This window comes from Lingula anatina, chromosome 1 (assembly GCF_051362555.1).
Source record: "Lingula anatina isolate TDL-2025a chromosome 1, LinAna3.0, whole genome shotgun sequence".
Taxonomy (NCBI): Eukaryota; Metazoa; Brachiopoda; class Lingulata; order Lingulida; family Lingulidae; genus Lingula; species Lingula anatina.
In genome coordinates, this window is record NC_141767.1 from 33,605,035 (window position 1) to 33,625,478 (window position 20,444).

Genomic DNA, 20,444 nt, shown 5'->3' on the forward strand with positions numbered 1-20,444 from the left:
TTAAAAAGGAATAAACCAAATAAGGAATTTATTTCACTATGAAAAAGGCACTAGAGGATCAGAATGTTGCAAAAAAGCAAAGAAACATCAATACACAGTGTGCATGCTGATTGCGTTTATTATTCAGTGGTGCCATAATGATACAATTGCTCTTTAAAAGCCTTAAGCAAATCACAAAAACTGGGAAGTAATAAAACCCTGGAAGTATTTTGGTAAGAACAAACAAACAAACAAACAAACAAAAAAGGAATATATTTCAAAAGAATATTCGTCAAAACATAGGTAAACTAAGATAATGGGTAATGCTAACAATAGAGACTGGAATGTTTTTATTATTTACTAAACTACAGATTTCCTCACTTTCACTGCCACTGAGGGAAAAAGTTAATTACCTTCTTACTATGCATATTACATAATACATGTCATAATGGTAAAAATTTAAGATAATTTATCTAAAAAATTTTGCATTATCCTCAGTGATATTTACAAAAGTCAAAACATCTCAGGTACCTTACAATAAAAAAAAAGTTTGTGCATACATAAAATAATTAAGCAACAATAAACACTTCACAAGGCTAGCATAAAAAAATAATACATAGAAATGTACAAATACTTGCAGAATGTGGAACATGATCCACTTATATTGCCATAAAAGTATAATGTTCTTCAGCTGGTAAAACAATAATTCCTACGACAGGAAAGAGAGATATTGCAAATCTGACAGATAATACATTATTTTCAGTTTTCTATCATCAATTCAATCTTGCTCATAAAATCTTAATCAACTTTTTTCATCAATTAATGTCTAAATTAGTCACCATCAGTACAATGATGAAACACTACCTAAATATTACATCCAAGGGTTAAAATATCATTCATTTCTTTAATAAAATAACGAATCACCAGCTACCATTTATATCTTAAACCTAAATTTACTAAATATTTGTGCTTCATAAGTCTGGGTGATCTTTGAAACATAAAGCTTTGGACAATACAGAGTTTTGGACGTGTCTCTTATCACCTATTAAAATACAACAGTTTCTCTTCATCTCTTTTGAGCAATTTTATTTACTAGTATCTAATTCACATTTCAACTTCAACGACCTTGGCAAAAAACAGCAAGCAATGGCACAGCTGCCATTCAGGGTTGGTTAACATAACAACAAAAGAAATTAAAACAAAAAAAAAAATATACCTAAATCAACAAATTTTCTACTTTCCCTGTGTAATTTATTCATAGAAAAAAATCACAGCAAATTCCTATCACATCTATACAGAAGGCTGTCCAAAATGAATTTAGAAAATATAATTATCAAAGGTACTTGTGAGGTTAGTGGTGAATGTCCACTTTGGCATCTTGTTCAGGAATTCTATAAGCTCTTTGGTCTCTCTGTACTTCTCATGCACATGATGGGCTGCTATGGCTATATCAATGAATCCCTTGTCAGCAGGATGGTCAGCTGTTATCTAAGGTACAGACAAAAAATTTAATCAGCTGAATATCAAAATATGTGGTGAAATTTACCTAAGAAATAAAAAATGTCATTATGTTAATCATTGCCGTCTTTTACGGATGCTGTGAGTGTGTGCATGTGTGTGTGTGTATGTGTGTTAGAGTATACAGTTGTGTACATGAGGAACATACTAGTAAAGAAAGTAAATTTGAGTAACCCACTGCACTTCATAATATATAACAAATATAACCCAGCACAGCAGCACAGTATATTTACCTCCAATTCAATCCAGAACTGGTATGGCTTCTTTGGTTTAGTTCCATATGAGTAAAACACAAAGTAGTGGTCTCCCTCTGCTTCTGGAGGCATGGAGCATGGCAGTGGATTACCATCACCCATGGACCACTTGACCAGGTGGGACCATGGTTTAGGTTGGAAAAATATGGTCATATGATCTGGACCTATGACAAAATAAAAAAATTAATTAACCAAAAACCGTTAGGACTATATGCCTATGTCTTTTATGTTTCACTGTACATAGACAAGCTTTATTAACAAACATTATAAACAAATGCTAATAAGTTTTTTTTTTATTTTTTTCGTTTGAAAGTATACAAGGTCCTACGAAAAATTAAAATGTATAAATGTATTGCAAACTAAAATTCTTACATTTGAAATGTACAATTCTACTGGGCTATATACTTAAAAGCATATCATCATATTTTTTCCATTAGGTGGGACAATACAATAAAATTTAAGACATAGAATAAGGATTTGTCAATTAATCCAATCTTTTGATTTTCTTTTTAGATAGACTGTACTGATATTCAAAAGCACTTTGCACTCTCAGTACTAGAACTACTAAATTAAATATAAGAAAATTTTTGATGAATTAATGTCTCAATTATACCATAACTCTTTCACACATCTCCACCTGCCAGAGACACTCATTTTTGTCTTACCTTCAATTTGAAATGTTAACATCTGCTTGGAGTCACTAAGGTCTTCTCTGGACACCAGCTTAATTTGTCCCCTGGGTGTGTCTTTTAGCTCACCAGAAGGAATGTAGTAGGTTTGCCTAATATAAACATAAAGCATTTTTGTGTAACAGCTAAAATTCTGCAAATGAAATAACGAAATTGAAACCAAACATTTTGAAATATTCATCTTCAAATTACATCTGAAAAAAAAAAAAAAAAAAAAAAAATTGAAATAAATTTCAAAAGATTCCACAAACACCTCTCACAAAGGAGATGCACAACTCCTTAAAGAGAACCAGCTGGTTTAAAAAAGTGTGTCTTTTGCTAAATTTTTTCTTTTTGTTTTTTACAGAAACGACACATAAAGCTGCAAATAAATATTTCTAAATTTATCCAAAATTTGACAGCTCTTTATAAAATCTTTCAAGTAAAATCTGAAGCATGCTTACTTCATGAGTGTAAGCATGGGATAATAGTAAGGCCAACCACAGTATGGACCCTTGCACTCTGCCACAATGCCTTCTTCCAACCTGGGTATCTTGCGTTGCCATGACGACAGGGTGCCAGGTTGATCAAATGGAATGTACCATAACCCTGAGTCTTTTGTTGAAAGATTTCCTGAGACAGTGTGAAATCTACGCTCTATATGCTGAAATCAAAAATTTGAAATTTTAATAGCAATATCATTAGATGACATATCATGTAATTACATGATCAAAACAGTGTAGCATGGGTTGTTTTACTCCAAACTGTAAAAATTCAGGAGTAAAATTATTACACTAGATAAATTAATCAAAATTTTTCAATAAGCGTAACAATTGTTGTACTTTTACATGGTTCCTTCTAATAAATCTTTTCCTTATCATAATAAATTGTAGTGCTTGATTTTTGGATCATTTCATCAGTGCAATGACAAATAATCATTACTTACGTGCAAAACACTCTTTTGTGGAGTGAGCTCTTGATATGGGAAACCAAAGGGAGTAAAAATGACAAGGAGCAAAGCTATCACAGACATGCTTGTCAGGAGGGACAATATCTTACGAACAGAATGTGTTGTGTAAACCAGTCCAAGCTATAAAATAATAATAATAATAATAAATCATTAGGCAATGCAGACAGGGTGTTGCTTTTTACAAATGAATCGAAACAGGACTGACATTTCAGTGCTGTCATATGAAGTAAGGCTTACTAGCCACAGCCCTTTGGGGTTCTTGAAACACTTCCACAAAAATGGCCCCCATTTGCTAACAGAATAAATCAGTGACAGTAGTTTAACCCCCTTTTTAGAGTTTGGGTCCTTTATAATTCCCCATGTGTAAGTGAATATACAATTACTATTTCAAATTCAGACATTCCAAATCAACGTTTTTCTTTCTACAGTCAAATGAAATAAGTTGCGTGTTGCATTCGGAAAAGACTAAATTCGCTCCATATCGAAACTGCTCAAATGACCTACCTGAAATAACATGCACACTATCACAGCAAACACACTCATCCCAGCAACTGCCACGTCTGGGTACACCTCGGTTCCTATCCGCCCCAGGACTGGCACAAACATCTCAAATAACCCATACAGCCCGTACAGTGACATTAGGTTTGGAAACAGAATAGCCACAAAGTGGAGCAGCATAAAACCAGCCAAGTTACCTTAAAAATGAATATAAAATAACAATAACAATTTTGAAATCAGAAGGGAATCCATGACTACATTAAAGTTAATGACTGTTGATGGTAGATTGTCTAAAAGGCAGATATTAATTATTTATAAATGTACCTATTCACCATTAGAAATGCATGTTTTTTCCACAATACCCTGACTTGTTTAACTCTACCTTTGGCAGTAATCTTCATAAACTTGGCTAGGTAGCCCCTTATAAGAATAGGTAGCAGTGTCCATAACAGGGCAAAGTAGGCTGACCCAAGGCCATTGTAAGTTAGAATGATAAGGAACATGGTCCACACACTAAGACTGGCATCAAAGAATACATCCTCCAACTCCCACTCATCTTGTTGGTCCTTCAGAAAATAAACAGAAAATTATTCTGTAAACTACATATTCGATTTAAGGTTCAAGAAATGTTTATCATACTTCTAAAAATTTGGGTTTTGTGGATATGAAATTGTTTAGTTCCCTGTAATCTGTAGAAAAAAGTTAGTGTAAAAAGAAATATTTGCAACATAATAATACCAAAAACACATGTGATAGCTATTTCAATGTAAAACAAGTTACAGTGAGCGAAAAACCTAAAAGACACTGTTACCTCAAATATCAGAGTCTTGAAGTATGCATGAAGAGCAATGGAGACAGCTACAGCAGGACAGACATATAACCCCACCACCCAGAGGTGATTTCCATACCAGGCCATGGTGCACTGAGTTGCCATTAGCAATCCTGCTACACCAATCACTGTGCATACAGCTGCAGCCCAGGACATGAGAATGCACAGCAGAGCTTTCACCAGTGTTGTTACATAAAAGAGGCCATGCAGATCTAAAAGAAAATGAATAATAACAATATTTCAGTTTTCACATTTTTGGAATTTTTCATAGTAGTTCATACATTTTCCACTAAGAATAATCTGCAGGTAGCTATCTTACGTGAAATTCAAGTTGCAATTCAGGTCCGCAGATCACTTTAATTTTTTTCATTGATAGAAATTTACAGCCAATAAATTTGCTTTATTACTTATCAATCAAATGTCTATCACAATGATAAAACAGTTTATGTTTACATATTGACAGGCAGTTTAACTGTAATCACTGCAACAGTAAAAAGAAAAGAAAAAACAATATGAAAACATACATCAAACTCCGAGAAGTGTCTTACATACAGACTTACTTTTGCTGCTTTCTGAAGCAACTTTCTTTCCAATCCTCCAAAATACTAACAAAACAGTAAACAAGTTCAGAATTTCCCCCAGCCTTTCTGGATAGGATATCATAAATGTTCCTACAACGTCAAAGAACACCATGTTTCCATGGCGATAGTCACCAGGGTGTTCAAGGTAAGGAGAGGCCAACAGAGTCTGGATGGTTTTCAAAACATTTTCTCCTAGAATAAAAAAAACAGAATTATTAAAAGAAAAAGGAATTATTATTAATTTTCCCTAGTTCAGGATAAATTTGGCCCAAAGTATTTATTTGGCTAATATCTTCATCTATTTGTTTAAAAATGAAGCTCTCGTTACCATACTCAAATTCAACTAAATTTATTTACATCACAGTTTAAAACATTAAAAAATAATAAATGAATGTAAACAAATAAAATATAATAAGATAAAGAAGTGTCCGCTTACCACCTCTCTGCATACATCCTGGAGGCACTTTGTCTGGAGTGTCATGCATTGTATGGTATACATACCCATTAGATATGTAGGCTATATCAATACCTGAAATAACATTGTAATAATGACAAATACAGAAATAATCTAACATGGATAAAAGATATGCTTTACTAGTAGAACTGATACTAATCTGATTACTTTTAACTTGAAAAGACAGCATATGGAAATTTCTATTTTCAAAAAACTACTTGAATTTTTTTTTTTTTTTTTTTTGCAAAGCAGTAGTAATGGATTGTTACCTGGTATGTGTGCATAGTCCCTGTAGATTCTGAAGTCAGTATCAGATGGGATGATGCCACTTTGAAACACCTCCTGTCCCACAACAGAGGCATATGGGTGATCAGCTGCAGAGGCATAAGCTTGGATCAACCAGGGGTGCTCTGGACCTGGAGAAGACAAAAACGGTGTTTTGCAAACTAATACTTGTGGATTCCTGATTCATGGTATTTATCAGTCTACATCTTAAAATAGTTTTATGCATGCTACAAATTTGACCTTTGTGTACACATTAGTAATTGAAATCAGCATAAAACCTGCACTTATAACACAATCAAAGGACTCATTATCATAATCATTGGGGAAAAAATCCTGTAGCCTATCTTCATATGATTACCTGTCTGGAATACCAGTTCTCTTCCACCAGCCCCTGCTGCCTCCAAGTTGACAAATGCCTTGATACTACTGGCCCATGGATGCTGAGTTATAAATCCATGTGCAGCCTGAAATGGTATTCAAAAATACAATACTGAAATGGAAACTCTTAGATGAGCAACAACCACTGCAATGGAAATATCCTCAGGACTGTACATTATCTAGCACTTGGGGTTTTATTCTATCATTACAATCATAAAATTATGTACCACACTGTTAATATTGCCAATGTATGCCTCTTCTACACTGCATTCACAAAAGATGCTTAGGCACATGAAAGCATTCAGTAAACTAACTAATTTAATCAAGTTAAATTTTCTAAGCAAATCAACTATTGGATCAACCAAAAGAATGTTGAGAGACACACACCTGCAGAACATTTTCTTCAGCTCCATTGAAGTTGAAAATCAGACTGTGCGGCAGTGACTCGTCCTGCTGAGTTAAGACTTGCAGGATTTCTAACATCACACAACAACTTACTGCATCATCACTGGCACCTGTATAAGAACATTTAGCTTCCAATTATGAATAAAACTGTTTTACATATTCACTAAGTCTTTTCATATACAAACTTCACATTTCAAATATTTTTACATTACCTTTTTTAATGCTATCTGACAGAGCAAGGCTTATAAGATAGATATTTTCCATACCTGATAAAAATACACACTTAACACGCTTACCCTTTTACACACACATTTTTACAGATAGATTAGTTCAATATTATTTTGAAATAGGTCAAATTATGACAATAAATATCTCACCAGGAAAATCCACTGGCACATCATAAAAGTTGCATGAGCAATATTGTTATTCAAGAGTTTGTTTGGAGACAGGAAACAATTTCTATTGAATTTTTCACGAGAAGAAGTCTGTTCCTCTCTTGAGAGCATTTGCACACATATAAAAAATCTTGAATAAGATTACATACTGACACTAGAATTTTGTGCAACAAAATGCACTGAAAGTGAAACTGAAAACTAGACAGGTTCTCAATCAAACACACATTACCTGGACTCCCAATAGCTGTATCATAATGGCAATTTACTAAAAGGCTTGTACCAGTGTCTTCATGAGGCCCCATTTTGACCAAAATATTATTTACATTTTCATATACACTTGTAAAATGACCAAGAAATTCAAGAGTGAAAGTCCCTGAGACTGTTTGAACGTCAACATCAAATTTGTGCGCTGGTTTTGCATTGCTCTTTATCTGGTTCAGTTGTTCTGTGAGGTATTTTACGCTGTGGACTTCATTTGCTTGACTTCCCACCGATCTCTGACCAAAACTTGTAAGTTTTAAAAGATGCTCCCTAGCTCTTTCTTCGACAAATTCTCCGGGTTTGGCAGTTTTCAAGAATTTCGGTTCTGGATAACTATTGTCAGCAAGGTGTATAAAACTAAACAGTACAAAATTCAAGGCAAATACAATAACCCAGACGTACTCCGGAAGTAAAGGCGCCCTTATAGGTCTTTCGTTTCTTTTTTCATACACCCATTCATCAACAATTTTTGGTGCTTTCTTTGAGGCGGGAACTCTTTTCCTCATGGAGGAATCCATCTTGGGCTGTAACGCACATAATGAATTGATATAATCAATAATATTGACTTTTTGATTTATCCAAACAAAACAGAAAAAAGTGGAATTAATTTAAATAAAGTATTTAATATTTCTCCAATTCTACAAAGTACAAATTCATTATTTTTGCTAAGAAAAAGAATTCCACATTCTGCTGCGGGCTACTAAAGCTCTCGCGAGAAATAGATCGGCAACGAGAAGTCGGTAATCCAAGATGTCCCGAAGAAGCAGTGGAGGTGGTGGAGATGGGGATTGGATGTGTCCTGATCCAAAGTACGTCATTATTCTTGTGTTTTATATTGTTGACCTGGAGCAAAACATTTAAGTATTGCGTGCTTGAGATTAATAGGATTGCAAACTTTGTATAGTTGTTATTTATTCGAACTTACCGGGGCCCCAAAACTTGGCAATGAAACAACAGAAACATTGCTGCAGGTAAAACACAAAACAGACTCAGACTATAAACAGAATTGTTGCGTTTTCCAGTGCAAGCTCAGAAGCCCAGTGTCCATGTTCTGCATGCTATGCGTGATAATTTTTTTTTTTTTTTTTTTTTTTTTTGCAAATATACCTGCACCTAAATTTGTCTTCTTTAGCTTCGTCTCAAAGAGTCAAAATATTTAGATTTTTTATTGTATGAGTGGTTTCTGAGCATGCCATGTTTTTGGACATTTATGGTAGAAGAAGAGTGACATATTTTTTTTCAATTTAAAAGGGTTTTCAATGTTTAGCTAGTTCTAAGATTGAGGGGGTTTTGTAGAACATGCACTTACTCGGTAATAAAAATGAAAATGAAGAGGCTCATTCTATAACCATTTCAGTGCAGAAAGCTGTCCTAACTTTCAACATGTTCCCAGATACAAAACAATTGTCATTGACAACATTAATGTCTGAGATCTACAATTATCTAATTGTGTGATTTTAGGTGTGGTAATGTTAATTTTGCAAGACGATCCCAGTGCAACAGATGTGGAAAAGGTAAGGCAGATCAATCACATTGAAATTTGAATTGATGCTTTTATTTTATTTGAAATATTTCAAAATATTTGCAAAATAAGCAATGTTGTTTTTATATATATTTCATCTTGTATTTATTTGCATAATTTGCAATATTGAATCTAGTCAAATTGTTCTATTTTTTGTTTCATTTTCAAAGCTCATTCTGGGATGTGGAAATATTCTAGTTGTTTTGTACAGCTAATTTGTTTTATATAAATTCAATTGGTTGATATAGTTTTGTTACATTTAATATTTATTTCTAGAAACCCCTCACATTTTACATATTTGCTGTTTTGTTTTTGTGCATTGTAACTATTATATATTTTTTTCATGAAAGTTTGCTATTATTTCATTCCAGACAAACAAGAAATGACCAGCATTAAGAAGGGTGGAATAGAAATTGGAAAGAATTTAGCAGAGAAGAGCAAAGGCTTGTTTAGTGCTGATGATTGGCAGTGTAAACAGTTCGTAGCTTTTCATATTTATGATGTAATAACTTAAATTCTCCAGTTTTTCTAATCATTATTGTGAATTTGAAAATAATATATAATTGTACTGTTTATAATTTTTCCCATTTAGGTGAGGTCATTAGAGTTTTCAAAATTGGAAGCATCATGTTTTTTTTATTTAATTATCTGTTAACTTAACAAATCCTGAAAGTAATTTCTGCCTTTGTTTTTTTAAATTTTTTTGAAAATCTAAAATGCTTTGTAAATTGCCAGATGTGGAAATGTAAATTGGGCGAGGAGAAGTCACTGCAACCTGTGCAACCAACCCAAAATTGGGAAAGTGGAAGAGAGAACAGGTGAGAAGTATACAATACTGTGTAAGGGCCACACAGACTAGCCTTTCTCTGAGGAAATTCTGATTCGCAATGTTCAGGGTTAAGTTTCAGGTTAAAATTTTTTCGTAAATTTTCATTTTAAGTGTCATGTTCTTTCCAAAATGCAAAGAGGGAGAAAAAGAGAAACAATGGGAATGTATCATTGTAGGTTTTAAGCGTTTATCGGTTTTATCAATCTTAGGATTTGGAGGTGGCTACATGGAAAGAGAAGAAGTTGTGGAATACAAGGATCGCAATGACTCTGATGAAGAATATGATGAGGTAGGAACTTCTGGTATTTTCTTAGACATTTTATTTCACTTTTGTTTTTTGTTTATTGTTTTTGTTCTCATACGCATTCACACATTAGTTTTTGTTCTCATACGTATTCACACATTAAATCTTGAGTATGCCTTAAACTGTGATGGGTTTTATATATACATTATGATGTCCTTGTTTAACATTACCACTTTTAGAATATAATATAAGTGTTTCCATTTTTCAGTTTGGGAGAAAGAAGAAAAAATTCAGGGGCCAGCTTCCCCCTGTAATTAGTGTGGTAGAGGAAACAGCCCAAGAAGAAGAAGACGATGATGATGACGATGATGATGTTGATGAATCCAAGTATCGACTAGATTCAGATGAGGTACATAGATTAACAAATATACTTTCTAATGCATAACTAAGTATATTTATGTGTTGTCCAATTTTAATACATTTTTACATATAGTAATCAGTTGGGAAGTTTTTTTTATTGCTGTCCAGGGTTTTCAGATTGCAAAGTTCATTTTTCATTATTATCACTGATATGTTGTTGTTCTCTTCCAGGATGAAGAAGGTGGAGACCTATCTAAATACGACTTAAGTGGTGGCAGTGATGATGAGAATGATAAAAAGGACGGAAAAGAGAAGAAATCACGATCAAGGTCACATTCTTCTAGGTCAAGGTCATCAAGATCCAGCTCTTCTTCCTCATCCAGGTCTAGGTCAAGGTCAAGCTCCAAATCAAAATCAAGGTCAAGATCCAGATCAAGATCCCGCAATCGCAAAAGCAGGGACAGAAAACGCAGCTATTCCCGTTCTAGGTCCAGGTATATTGGGTATATGGGTAAAGGTAGTCAAGGTCAATATCAGTTTTCTTACGATTTTCATTGTCTGTGTGCTGATATTTGGATGGGTTTGGAGCCTGTACAAGCAAGTACATTCAGTATTTACAGGGGCTTATTGTGTTATAAATGATTTTGTATTTGTTATAGTTTGAAAAATAAATTAAGTCATAGAGTTTAATATAGTTAGATATCATATAATTACCTGCACATAGGGGAAACTATATTTGTTCTCAGCTTGTTAGAACATGAACTTCTATACGCTAATATGTTGACACCATTGTTACTTTGAATGACTATTATCCAAGCCACTTGATTATATTTTCTCAGGTCAAGTTCACGATCGGACCGTAAATCAAAATATAGAAGACATACAAGGAGTAGGTCTCGATCTCGGTCAAGGTCTCCAAGATCCCGTTCCAGAAGCAGACATAGACACTCCAGCGGGTCAAGGTTTGATTTGTTGGGGATAGCAAAATTGGGGTCATGATGATTGGAATAACCTAGATACAGCCTACATACAGTACCTTGCTCAGTGGAAATGTTTCTCTGTCATGCATAAAGTATCATTAAAAATATTTTTTCATCTTAGCCGAGTTATAATAGTCTTTACATGACAGATAGGAAGTGAGTGTCTTATCAGAGATGTGTACTATTTCTTTTTTGTTTTTTCAGGCATTAAGCCGTGCAGGCTTCAAGATATAGCAAGTCTCAGTCAGTGTGCACCAAAGTTACCAGTTAACAGTTGTTTGCAAGGTTACTGGTATAAAGAGATTTCTGGGTTATTATCGCAGATGCCCTGGCATAATTATGCAAAGAAATATTGTGTCAGTGTTTCTTGCAGCTCTTAACATCAATCATAAGAATCCTTAGAATTTTTCTATTTTCCTCATTCTTTTTATTGACACCTAGGATCTACCAAACGTAGCTCTTAGTTGGCACGGAAATGGAAGGGGAGGGGGGAGAGTTTAAAGGAAATATAGAAAACAATATTTGTAAAATTTCTGAAGAAGTAATGTAAAAGTTGTTATCAACTTATTGATAGTTAACTGTTTGTCTCGTTTTATTTGTGTAGGTTGTAGTAGATGTATAGAGATATCAAGAATTCATTCTTGATCTCATTTTATTCATCATTGTCAGCTTGTGCATAAGCCAGCTCATGTATGGTTTTGTATGTAATTTTGTGGTTTGTGCATGCATTTAATGTACTTGAGTGGATTTAGAAAATGATGTTGTAAGTATTCAATCCCAAAATGAATTTGTTCTAATGTTGTTAGTTTTCAATCCCAAAATGAATTTCTGTAGAACAACGTTCTACTCTTTACATAAAGTGATGTAATGTTCTTTGCTAATGGCTTGAATCAATGCACAGGTTGGATTATATCATCAAATGTTGTGATTCATATATTTACGATAGAAATTCTAAGGCTGATAAAGTTGCTTAACATCATTTGGTGACTGTAGGGAGGTTTTAAAACACTGAAAACAAAGATGACAGTATAAATCTTGTGGATTAAAAAAACATTGAACTTCAGATTTTGATAACTCAAAAGTTATTCATTAAGACTTGGTGGAATTTCATTTTTAATACCACGTGATATTGCCTTTTGCACTTAAAAAGTTTTGACTTGATTGCTTTTGCAACCTCATTTTTGCATCCTTATCTAAAACCAGATTTTACAGGTTTAACCCATAGGAATTTTATACAAGTGCATAGTGCTTTCAATCTCTTTCTGTTTTTTTGTCTTTAGCTCTTCCAGAAATATGTCCTCCCAAACTAAGTGACATGCCCCCCACCATGTATATGCTTTGCTACTTATTAGTAAGCCCCAATGTTGAAAATTGAATTACAGGCAGTAAATATGATTGAGTTTCCTTTTGAATTCGGATAAAAAAAATTTGGTCAAGTTATTGTTAAAGATAGTTGTCTATCCTAATTGAAAATACAATTGTCAACATACAGAGGCAGAAGCCTAGAAGTTCATCATCTTGTGACTTTGAAATGCAAAATTTAGACATTGAATATTTACACTCACCTCAAGATTAATTACCCACTTCTTGATATGTACAAAATACAATATTGCCTAGTTACAGTGGATTGTTTTTGAGAAATTGAAATTCCAAATTTAGAATATTTTAAATCTATCAAGAATATGCAAAGCAGCATTTATAACAACTATTGGCACTTGTGATAGTCTTTCGTGTTTAACATAACAGGTAAGTATGAAGACAAAATTTGGATTTCTTTCCAACAGCTTTGGGTCATGTTTAGCTCCACCACTGCATCTGGAACTTGCATTTTTAAAAATCTAATTCTGTTTAAGAAAAGCTATAGGTTGGAGAAGACAATGATGACAATGTACTAAATGGTGGGTTGCAATTGTGAGATGACCAAGGGAATGAAAAAATACAGCCACTGCACCAAATTTATATTTTAGTTCAAGAATTACTGAATTTTGGAAGTTTAGCTCTTACACATAAATTCTTGCTTGAATTGTTAAAATACATTGCATGGTTGGTTTTTTTTTTTTTTTTTTTGAAATGCTTTACCTGCAAATAAAAAATAAAACCAAACGTATTTTGGGAAAAAAGTATTGTTCTGTTTTAGTAGCAAAAGAAAAAAACTGATAATATAGTAAAAATTGGTAATGATGAAAAAAATAAGAAGTTTAATCATGGATCCTGCCACAAAGCACACATTATCACCTGATGCAAAGTAATTTTGTCGAACTATTTGGGATGTAGTTTCCCTCTTAACATTTTGAATCATGTTGGCATGCTTGTAGAATCTACAGCTTGGGCACACAATTCATGTAATGTTTATTTTGAAAGAACTGGATTCTTACAATCTAAAATATTTAGCTTTTTGAGCCGACTTGTGCTTCTGTAAAAAAATTTTTTTTAAGTAATGGAAATTTTTTTCGAGATTACAACTAAAAGCATGCATGTAAAGATTAATGATGCATATGAAGTCAATTCTTTGCCACAAAAACCAAACAAATGCCAACATATTTCCAAATAGTTTAACTAAGAGAATTACCAAGAGATATTGTTTAAAATTATCCAAAAAATGATATTTAAACAGATTTTTATGCTAGCTTCCTATGCTGTCTATACATGGGGCAGAAAAGTAGGTCACATAAAAAGGTAAAATTTCTGACCAAAAATTTTAAGAATGGGATTGTCAAAATCTCTTTTATGGCTGGTCGATTGATTTATAGTTTTCCCTTGCCATATCGACTTTATTTGAGTTGTAAAGAAACTAGTAGAAGTTTATACGTGTTACTGGGAATGACCTCTCAATTGTGTTTCATTGCTTGAAATGTCATATCCCTTTAAAAATTTATTTTAATTATAAAATTTAAAAAAACTGTAGAGTTATTTGGTCATAACCCTTTCCTACAGAGAGCAAAAATACTTTCAAAGCATGCCAAAAAATCAACTGAGCCATTCTAAAGACATACTTGTGTATGAAATACTCCTCTCTGATTGCATGCTTAAGAGAGTTGTGAGCCACAACACAAGACGTCATCAAATTTTCACAAAATGTTCTATCCCTGATCAAATTTGATGTTCCATTTCTAAGAACAACCATTAAGAGTATAATTTAATGATTTCCAAATCTATGTCTTCCATGTAATCTGACCTTAGCACAACAGTGTTTGCTTTGTCATTCTCAGAACTGTTCATAATCCTATCTGCTTCATTGCCATTTCCCTTCCTTTTGGTCCTTTGAAATAATGATTTACAATTTATTTTCCTACTGTCCTTTTCTTCCTCTGTGATTGGAGAGTGTCTCTTCATTAATAGCATTTTACCAGCAGAACCCAAAGGTGGACTTGGATCCTTCAGGCTCTGCATCACAGGGGTCTTTTTCCCATCTGCAAAATAAAATTAACATAAAGTCTATTTTAATAAAATCGCGAAAAATACAGTACACCAAAAATGCATCACATCTAAGTTAATTCAATCTCTTTCCCATAATTATTTTTTCCTTGAAAAATTGTATTATCTTCAGATAAATATCTAAGTTGCTTACAAAATGACTTTAGTTTCATGTCCTTGGGGTTGGTCTTTCTCTTCTTAGCAGGTGGAAGTAGATTGGACTGTTTCCATGTATTGATCACGTCAGCAGCCCAACCCGTGTTTTCACAATGAAAACTTTCGCTCCTTTGATCAGACCGAACCATCTGAAGCTGCTCTTTCATCATTAACAGTCCCTTTTTCTGAAAGAAAATTAATTCGTAACAATTCAGTTTTAAAGATAATCAACTGAAACTTTTGATAATTTGGGGACAACTACAAAAGTGTACTTTCAAACACAGAAATTTTGGCATAGTTTCTACCACTGCTGTTCAAAAATATAGTATTAGTGCAAAGGCAACTGTGCACCATCAAATAGCAGTAATGGAGTTATTACAGACTAATTCATGTATTTTAATTACTTTCGCACCAAGAAAGTTAATTTTCACAATCAATGTCTAAATATACTCACTGTGGCAGATGTCCCAGTCAAATCCAATATCATCAGACTTGGTAGACTAACCAAATGTTTTATTGATGAATCTGTTATTAGATCATTGTCTGAAAATCAGAAAACTTACTTTGTCACTTTTGCCTAAATTAAAATTTAATAACTTTAAAGCACTTAAACTGTTACAGTAGTGGTTGTGATAAAACTTATATTATTAACAATAGAAAAATCCATCAGTCCAGGTCATGGGTACAAAAGAAAAGGTTACTATGTAAAAGTACCTGTCAGATACAGTACTCTCAGCTTCTGCAACCCTCTTTTCCAGACGCGGTGTGGGATAGTTAACCTCTGGATACCTTTATCAGACAGTGCATTTGACATCAAGTTCAGTTTCTGTAAACTAAAGACAAAATATGAAAATTCTGAAAACTGGACAAGGTAGAGTAATTAATGCACATGGTTAATGACTGCTTTAGATCAAAGATTTTCATTTATAATCACAGCAGACACTTCCTTGTTATTTCCTCTATAATGCTCAAACACGGACTGGCAATTCATCTGATACACATTTTACCCTGAAACTTTTCCAGGTTAAAATAGTATTTTTCTTTAGTTTTAATACCCTGAAACTCAGAGGACACTCTCCTCTCTACTACATGTGCATTAAACAGCATGCCACTGCTGTCTCCAATATCAAAATTCAGAAGAATGCCAAGAGTTTAGTTTCCAATGTTTATTGTCCTCTGAAACTAAGGGTAAAACTTACTCGACTAGCTGTGCAATATGCATCAGGATGTCATGCTCGTCGCCAACCCTGCACATGCTCAGATCAATTTCACAAAGAGAAGTAAATTTGCACAGATGATCAAAATATTCATCAATCACTTTGCAGCTATCTCTGAGGTTTAAGCATTCCAGTATGTTGCCCCCATAGACATTACAAAACAAAGTCAAAGCAGTAAGGCATTCAGCATCAGCTTTTCTAAATATACCAGCTTTGGAGCTGGCCTTGAAAATCCTCCATCCAATAATGTCGGGGAATCCCCAAAGGGACTCTACTGCTGTAATATTGGTACCGACAAATTCTATACAAATGTTTAAAAGGCTGCAAGGACTGTAAACGTTAAAACCATCCTTAGTGACTGATTTCTCATAAAAAGTCTGCTTTTGCAACTCAGCAGGATATGGTTCCTTTTGAAGTCTTTTTACAGTGCCTTTTAACTCTATTCGTATATTTTCGTTCCTTGCTGATACAACATGAAGTTTGCCCTTCTCACTGACGTAAACCAAGTCTGAATTCTCCATCTCCTTTATTGCTAGTATCATAACCTTGCTTGTAAAATCGACAATAGCACATTCCTAAAACAAAGAATATGACATATAATTAGGACAATCAACAGTTCTTGCACCCAGGACTCAGAAACGGGGCCGTAGCGATAGTCCGAAGGTTCAATAGTCCGAAGGTTCATTGGTCCGAATGTTCACTACAGAACCTTCGGACCAATGAACCCTTGATTAAAAAACCGATGAAAATGTTACCGTTTTTCGGACCAATGAACCTTCGGACCAATGAACCTTCGGACTATCGAGACGCCCCCCTCAGAAACAACTGGATCTTTTCACTGATGGATAACTGTGAATTTTACTGATACTACATCTTTAATTATATGTAATTTCTTAACACTTGAACATTCCTCTTGAGTGGTACATGTAGCAATTAATGAGCAGGCCACTCTTTAGTTCTATTATATGCAGTATGCATGCAGCACACATCCCGCACGAAAATGCAGTAGTATCGAAGTAGCAAAGAAGCATTAACGCAGTATAGTGGTGTGGAGCATATTTGCAGTAGAAATGCAGTATACCCTACTGCAATTCTACTTCAAAAATTACATAGGGTTGTACAGAGGAGGAGCATTAATGCAGTAGATTAGCAGCATGATAGAAGCATGTTTCAAATATGCTAATTAGCTCCCAATGCGAAGCAGATTTGAGGCATATTTGCAGTATGATTGCAGTAGTCTACTGCGCTGGAGCATCTACTGCGTTTTCGTGCGGGATGTTATACAGAAATATAATCTTCCTAAATAACATGTATAACAACACTACAGCTGGTAAAAGTTTTGAAAAATGAACCATTTGCATTACAGCGTAAGGATAAAGAAAAATTGAAGGGGAGCACTAATACAGGGTAAATGAAAATTACAAAGCTTTACTATACTGTAGTATTTTTAATCACACAGACCATGTCTCCTTACAGGGAGATCAGTGTACTGTCCAAGAAAAACAGGTACTTTTGTAGTATACCCCCCCACCCTGTAACTTTCTGTAACTTTCACTTTTCAAACAGTTTTTTACATTTTCTTGTTCATCTATGTCAAAGCTGTTGAAATAAAATGCTTTTGTAATTACCTGTGGACTTTTTATTTGTTTTAATCATGTTTAATCCAGCCCATTGAAATACAATGTTAGAATCTTCAATTTACACCCGCAGTCAATAACTTGCCGCGTTTTCGTTGGCTAACTCTAAGGTAATTTTATGTGAAGAAGTAGCTCATAATAATTTCACAGAGGAAGTCCAAGTATACAATGTATCAATCCTATGTTCACGTAAAATAAGGTAGAGTTAGCCAACGAAAACGCGGCAAGTTATTGACTGCGGGTACATTGTAAATTTTCACATTGTATTTCAATGGGGTGGATTAAACGTGATTAAAACTAATAAAAAGACCACAGGTAATTACAAAAACATTTTTTTCAACAGTTTTGACATAGATGAAAAAGACAATGTAAAAAAATGTTTGAAAAATTAAAGTTTCAGGAAGTTACAGGGTGGGGGGGTATACTACAAAAGTACCGAAAAACATGCATGCATATGACTTTACTTATTCACTGGTAGTATAGGGAACATTTAATTGATTGTTACTTACACCAAATAAATTATAAGTGACTGCTAAAACAAATTAGAGGAGCATGAATAGAGTCATTAGTACAAGGAGATGGAAATGTATTGGCCATGTGCTGAGAAAGGACCCAAGTTTCACCACGAAAGTAGCCGTGCACTGGACACTAGGGGGACACAGAAAAACAGGCAGACCTCAAACCACACAGGGCCGTCGAAGCAATGCTGAAACAACTAGAAGAAAGCTGGGAAACCATTAAAAACCTAGGTCGTGACAAAGAGCATTGGAAGGTCTCTATTTGTGCCCTAGACGGCAGCCGGCGTAAAAGGAATTGATGACAGTGTACTTACACACTTTGTTGATTTTTAATATTGCACAGCAGCAAATACTTGTCGCAGTGCGATTGGTCAGGCGAAGGACTTTTTTGATTGGTCATACACACGCCTCGCCTTTTCTATTAATTTCTTTTCCTTTCCAAAAAGTATGTGAAATCCTTCTTTTCAGAAACTCACTTGAGAAACTCTTTTCAGAAAATTTCACTTGGTTATGCTGCAATAAAATGAAAGAATCACGACATGGTATGGCGTTAATTATTTTCTCGAAGAAAAATCGTTTTGACAGGAAAATCTTGTACAGATAACCACTTGCGTGTAATGGAATTAGTAATAGTAATAAATGCATTTCTGATAAGGATGCTCTTTCAGTATCGAGTTACCGAGGGCACCAGATACCGGTACAGTACATATTCTACAAGACAGACAGGACATTCCCATGTTCAACAGGCTTTAGAATTCAATATATAACAATACGCCACTTACCTGTTATAGATGTCTTTTTTTCGTGCTCTGAAATTATTGGCGAACATTCACTCCTGTTCTGAAAAAGCACCCCAAGTGTTTCATTTGACTGAAGTGTGTTGGCGTTACTAGGGGGTCCCTTGGGGGAGGGGGAGTAGTGATCACAGTTCACAGCAAATAAAATATCAATTCACAAATCACTGGAAGATAAAATTTATTCACCACCAGTTATTCTTCCATGTAAGAAATGCATTCACGAATCACGGGAATGGGGTGCTTCACGAATCATTCTAAATATAATGAATGTTTCACGCAACACGGGAAATAAAAAGTGGCTTCGCTGATAACGAAAGTACCCAATGAGACCCTCCTACGAGTCTCTCTCCCCCCCCCCTCTCTCTCTCTCTCTCTCTCTCTCTCTCTCTCTCTCTCTGTGTGTGTGTATTGCCGATTGAGATTGAGAGATAAATATGACAGAATCGTTTATAGAAAATACATCGCTGAGAATGTAATTAAGCACGTCCTGATGAATTTCACCTCCGTGTAAAAGAAAGACAAATCGTTGTACGAATGGTTTTTTTCGCAAAATACTGATCACGTTTACAACGATTTTCATCAAAGTTCCAATGGCCAACTCTACAACTTAAAATTTTTTTCTCCCTGAATTTCTCACGGGATAAACAAAATTAAGTATTATTTATATCCAAATGAATCTTTGTGTTTTAGTCCTTGCTTCGATAATGAATGATTGAAATATGGCACATTGATGCCATATAACATAAATAAATCACGAAGATCGCCCCTATGCTCTTTTAAAGCACACTGCATGCATTAAAAATTCATATAGCAAATAAGGGAGATGAAAATCGATGAATTTCACTCTTGACGGTGAAAATGAAAATTTACACCTTGATAAACAGTGTTATAGATCACACGTGCTTTTAAGGAAAATGTTGAAATGTCTAGGAAAATCATTTATTATTATTATTATTATTATTATTATTATTATTATTATTATTATTATTATTATTATTATTATTATTATTATCATCAGTGACGGATTAAGAGGGGGGTCAGGGGGGTCCTGACCCCCCTCTTCGATTTCTAAAAAAAAATCACACCGCTTGAAATTATAATTTTTTAAGCGGCCCCCGGACCCCACTCCAAAGAGGGGGGGGGGGGGGAAGGTCGGCTTCGCATCCACGAACCCATCCTTCAAATAATCCTGGATCCGCCCCTGAGTAGGCACCAGTGTTGTGAACCCTTACCACACGTGAAAAACCTGGGTGTCTACATTGACTCCACACTCTCCATGGATAGACATCAAATAT

The 20,444-nt window shown here is 34.4% G+C and overlaps 3 protein-coding genes across 8 annotated transcripts; 1 reads left to right on the forward strand and 2 right to left on the reverse strand.

Annotated features, from left to right (window-relative positions):
* Nucleotides 1–93: 93 nt before the first annotated feature.
* LOC106165711 (endoplasmic reticulum metallopeptidase 1) lies at nucleotides 94–8,019 on the reverse strand. The gene is made up of 14 exons (XM_013544031.2): nucleotides 7,444–8,019; nucleotides 6,802–6,929; nucleotides 6,395–6,500; nucleotides 6,021–6,167; nucleotides 5,734–5,826; nucleotides 5,277–5,489; nucleotides 4,699–4,928; nucleotides 4,270–4,453; nucleotides 3,894–4,084; nucleotides 3,366–3,509; nucleotides 2,884–3,083; nucleotides 2,417–2,532; nucleotides 1,731–1,915; nucleotides 94–1,467 (listed from the first exon to the last, which is right to left on the reverse strand). Exons 1-14 carry the CDS (start codon nucleotides 7,991–7,993, stop codon nucleotides 1,297–1,299), a joined length of 2,658 nt encoding a protein of 885 aa, XP_013399485.2. The 5' UTR covers nucleotides 7,994–8,019; the 3' UTR covers nucleotides 94–1,296.
* A 158-nt stretch (nucleotides 8,020–8,177) lies between these two features.
* LOC106165713 (zinc finger Ran-binding domain-containing protein 2) lies at nucleotides 8,178–12,475 on the forward strand. 4 transcript variants are annotated; one of them, XM_086998722.1, is made up of 9 exons: nucleotides 8,178–8,284; nucleotides 8,937–8,989; nucleotides 9,369–9,474; nucleotides 9,733–9,815; nucleotides 10,036–10,115; nucleotides 10,339–10,479; nucleotides 10,662–10,956; nucleotides 11,270–11,392; nucleotides 11,615–12,475. In XM_086998722.1, exons 1-9 carry the CDS (start codon nucleotides 8,226–8,228, stop codon nucleotides 11,788–11,790), a joined length of 1,116 nt encoding a protein of 371 aa, XP_086854848.1. In that variant the 5' UTR covers nucleotides 8,178–8,225; the 3' UTR covers nucleotides 11,791–12,475. The 4 variants fall into 4 exon arrangements, with proteins under 4 accessions (XP_086854848.1, XP_086854849.1, XP_013411383.3 ...); XM_086998723.1 differs by having other exon boundaries at nucleotides 10,662–10,947; XM_013555929.3 differs by having other exon boundaries at nucleotides 10,662–10,924; nucleotides 11,615–11,786.
* A 1,266-nt stretch (nucleotides 12,476–13,741) lies between these two features.
* On the reverse strand, nucleotides 13,742–18,755 carry LOC106165672 (leucine-rich repeat-containing protein 42). 3 transcript variants are annotated; one of them, XM_024076364.2, is made up of 6 exons: nucleotides 18,667–18,755; nucleotides 16,180–16,772; nucleotides 15,695–15,813; nucleotides 15,435–15,523; nucleotides 14,979–15,165; nucleotides 13,742–14,820 (listed from the first exon to the last, which is right to left on the reverse strand). In XM_024076364.2, exons 2-6 carry the CDS (start codon nucleotides 16,737–16,739, stop codon nucleotides 14,534–14,536), a joined length of 1,242 nt encoding a protein of 413 aa, XP_023932132.2. In that variant the 5' UTR covers nucleotides 16,740–16,772; nucleotides 18,667–18,755; the 3' UTR covers nucleotides 13,742–14,533. The 3 variants fall into 3 exon arrangements, with proteins under 3 accessions (XP_023932132.2, XP_023932133.2, XP_023932134.2); XM_024076365.2 differs by lacking the exon at nucleotides 18,667–18,755 and adding an exon at nucleotides 18,511–18,652; XM_024076366.2 differs by lacking the exon at nucleotides 18,667–18,755 and adding an exon at nucleotides 18,344–18,504.
* Nucleotides 18,756–20,444: the final 1,689 nt, after the last annotated feature.

Excerpts from the sequence above, each read along its gene's own strand:
- LOC106165711 (XM_013544031.2), bottom strand. The coding sequence starts at position 7,993 with ATGGATTCCTCCATGAGGAAAAGAGTTCCCGCCTCAAAGAAAGCACCA. Across the intron at positions 4,929-5,276 it reads TGCTTCAGAAAGCAGCAAAA|ATCTGCATGGCCTCTTTTAT; the intron begins GTAAGTCTGTAT and ends ATTTTCTTTTAG. Across the intron at positions 4,454-4,698 it reads TCAAGACTCTGATATTTGAG|GACCAACAAGATGAGTGGGA; the intron begins GTAACAGTGTCT and ends TATTTTCTGAAG.
- LOC106165713 (XM_086998722.1), top strand. The coding sequence starts at position 8,226 with ATGTCCCGAAGAAGCAGTGGAGGTGGTGGAGATGGGGATTGGATGTGT. Across the intron at positions 9,816-10,035 it reads GAAAGTGGAAGAGAGAACAG|GATTTGGAGGTGGCTACATG; the intron begins GTGAGAAGTATA and ends TATCAATCTTAG. Across the intron at positions 10,957-11,269 it reads TATGGGTAAAGGTAGTCAAG|GTCAAGTTCACGATCGGACC; the intron begins GTCAATATCAGT and ends ATATTTTCTCAG.
- LOC106165672 (XM_024076364.2), bottom strand. The coding sequence starts at position 16,739 with ATGATACTAGCAATAAAGGAGATGGAGAATTCAGACTTGGTTTACGTC. Across the intron at positions 15,814-16,179 it reads CATATTGCACAGCTAGTCGA|TTTACAGAAACTGAACTTGA; the intron begins GTAAGTTTTACC and ends TTTTGTCTTTAG. Across the intron at positions 15,166-15,434 it reads TGACTGGGACATCTGCCACA|AAAAAGGGACTGTTAATGAT; the intron begins GTGAGTATATTT and ends ATTTTCTTTCAG.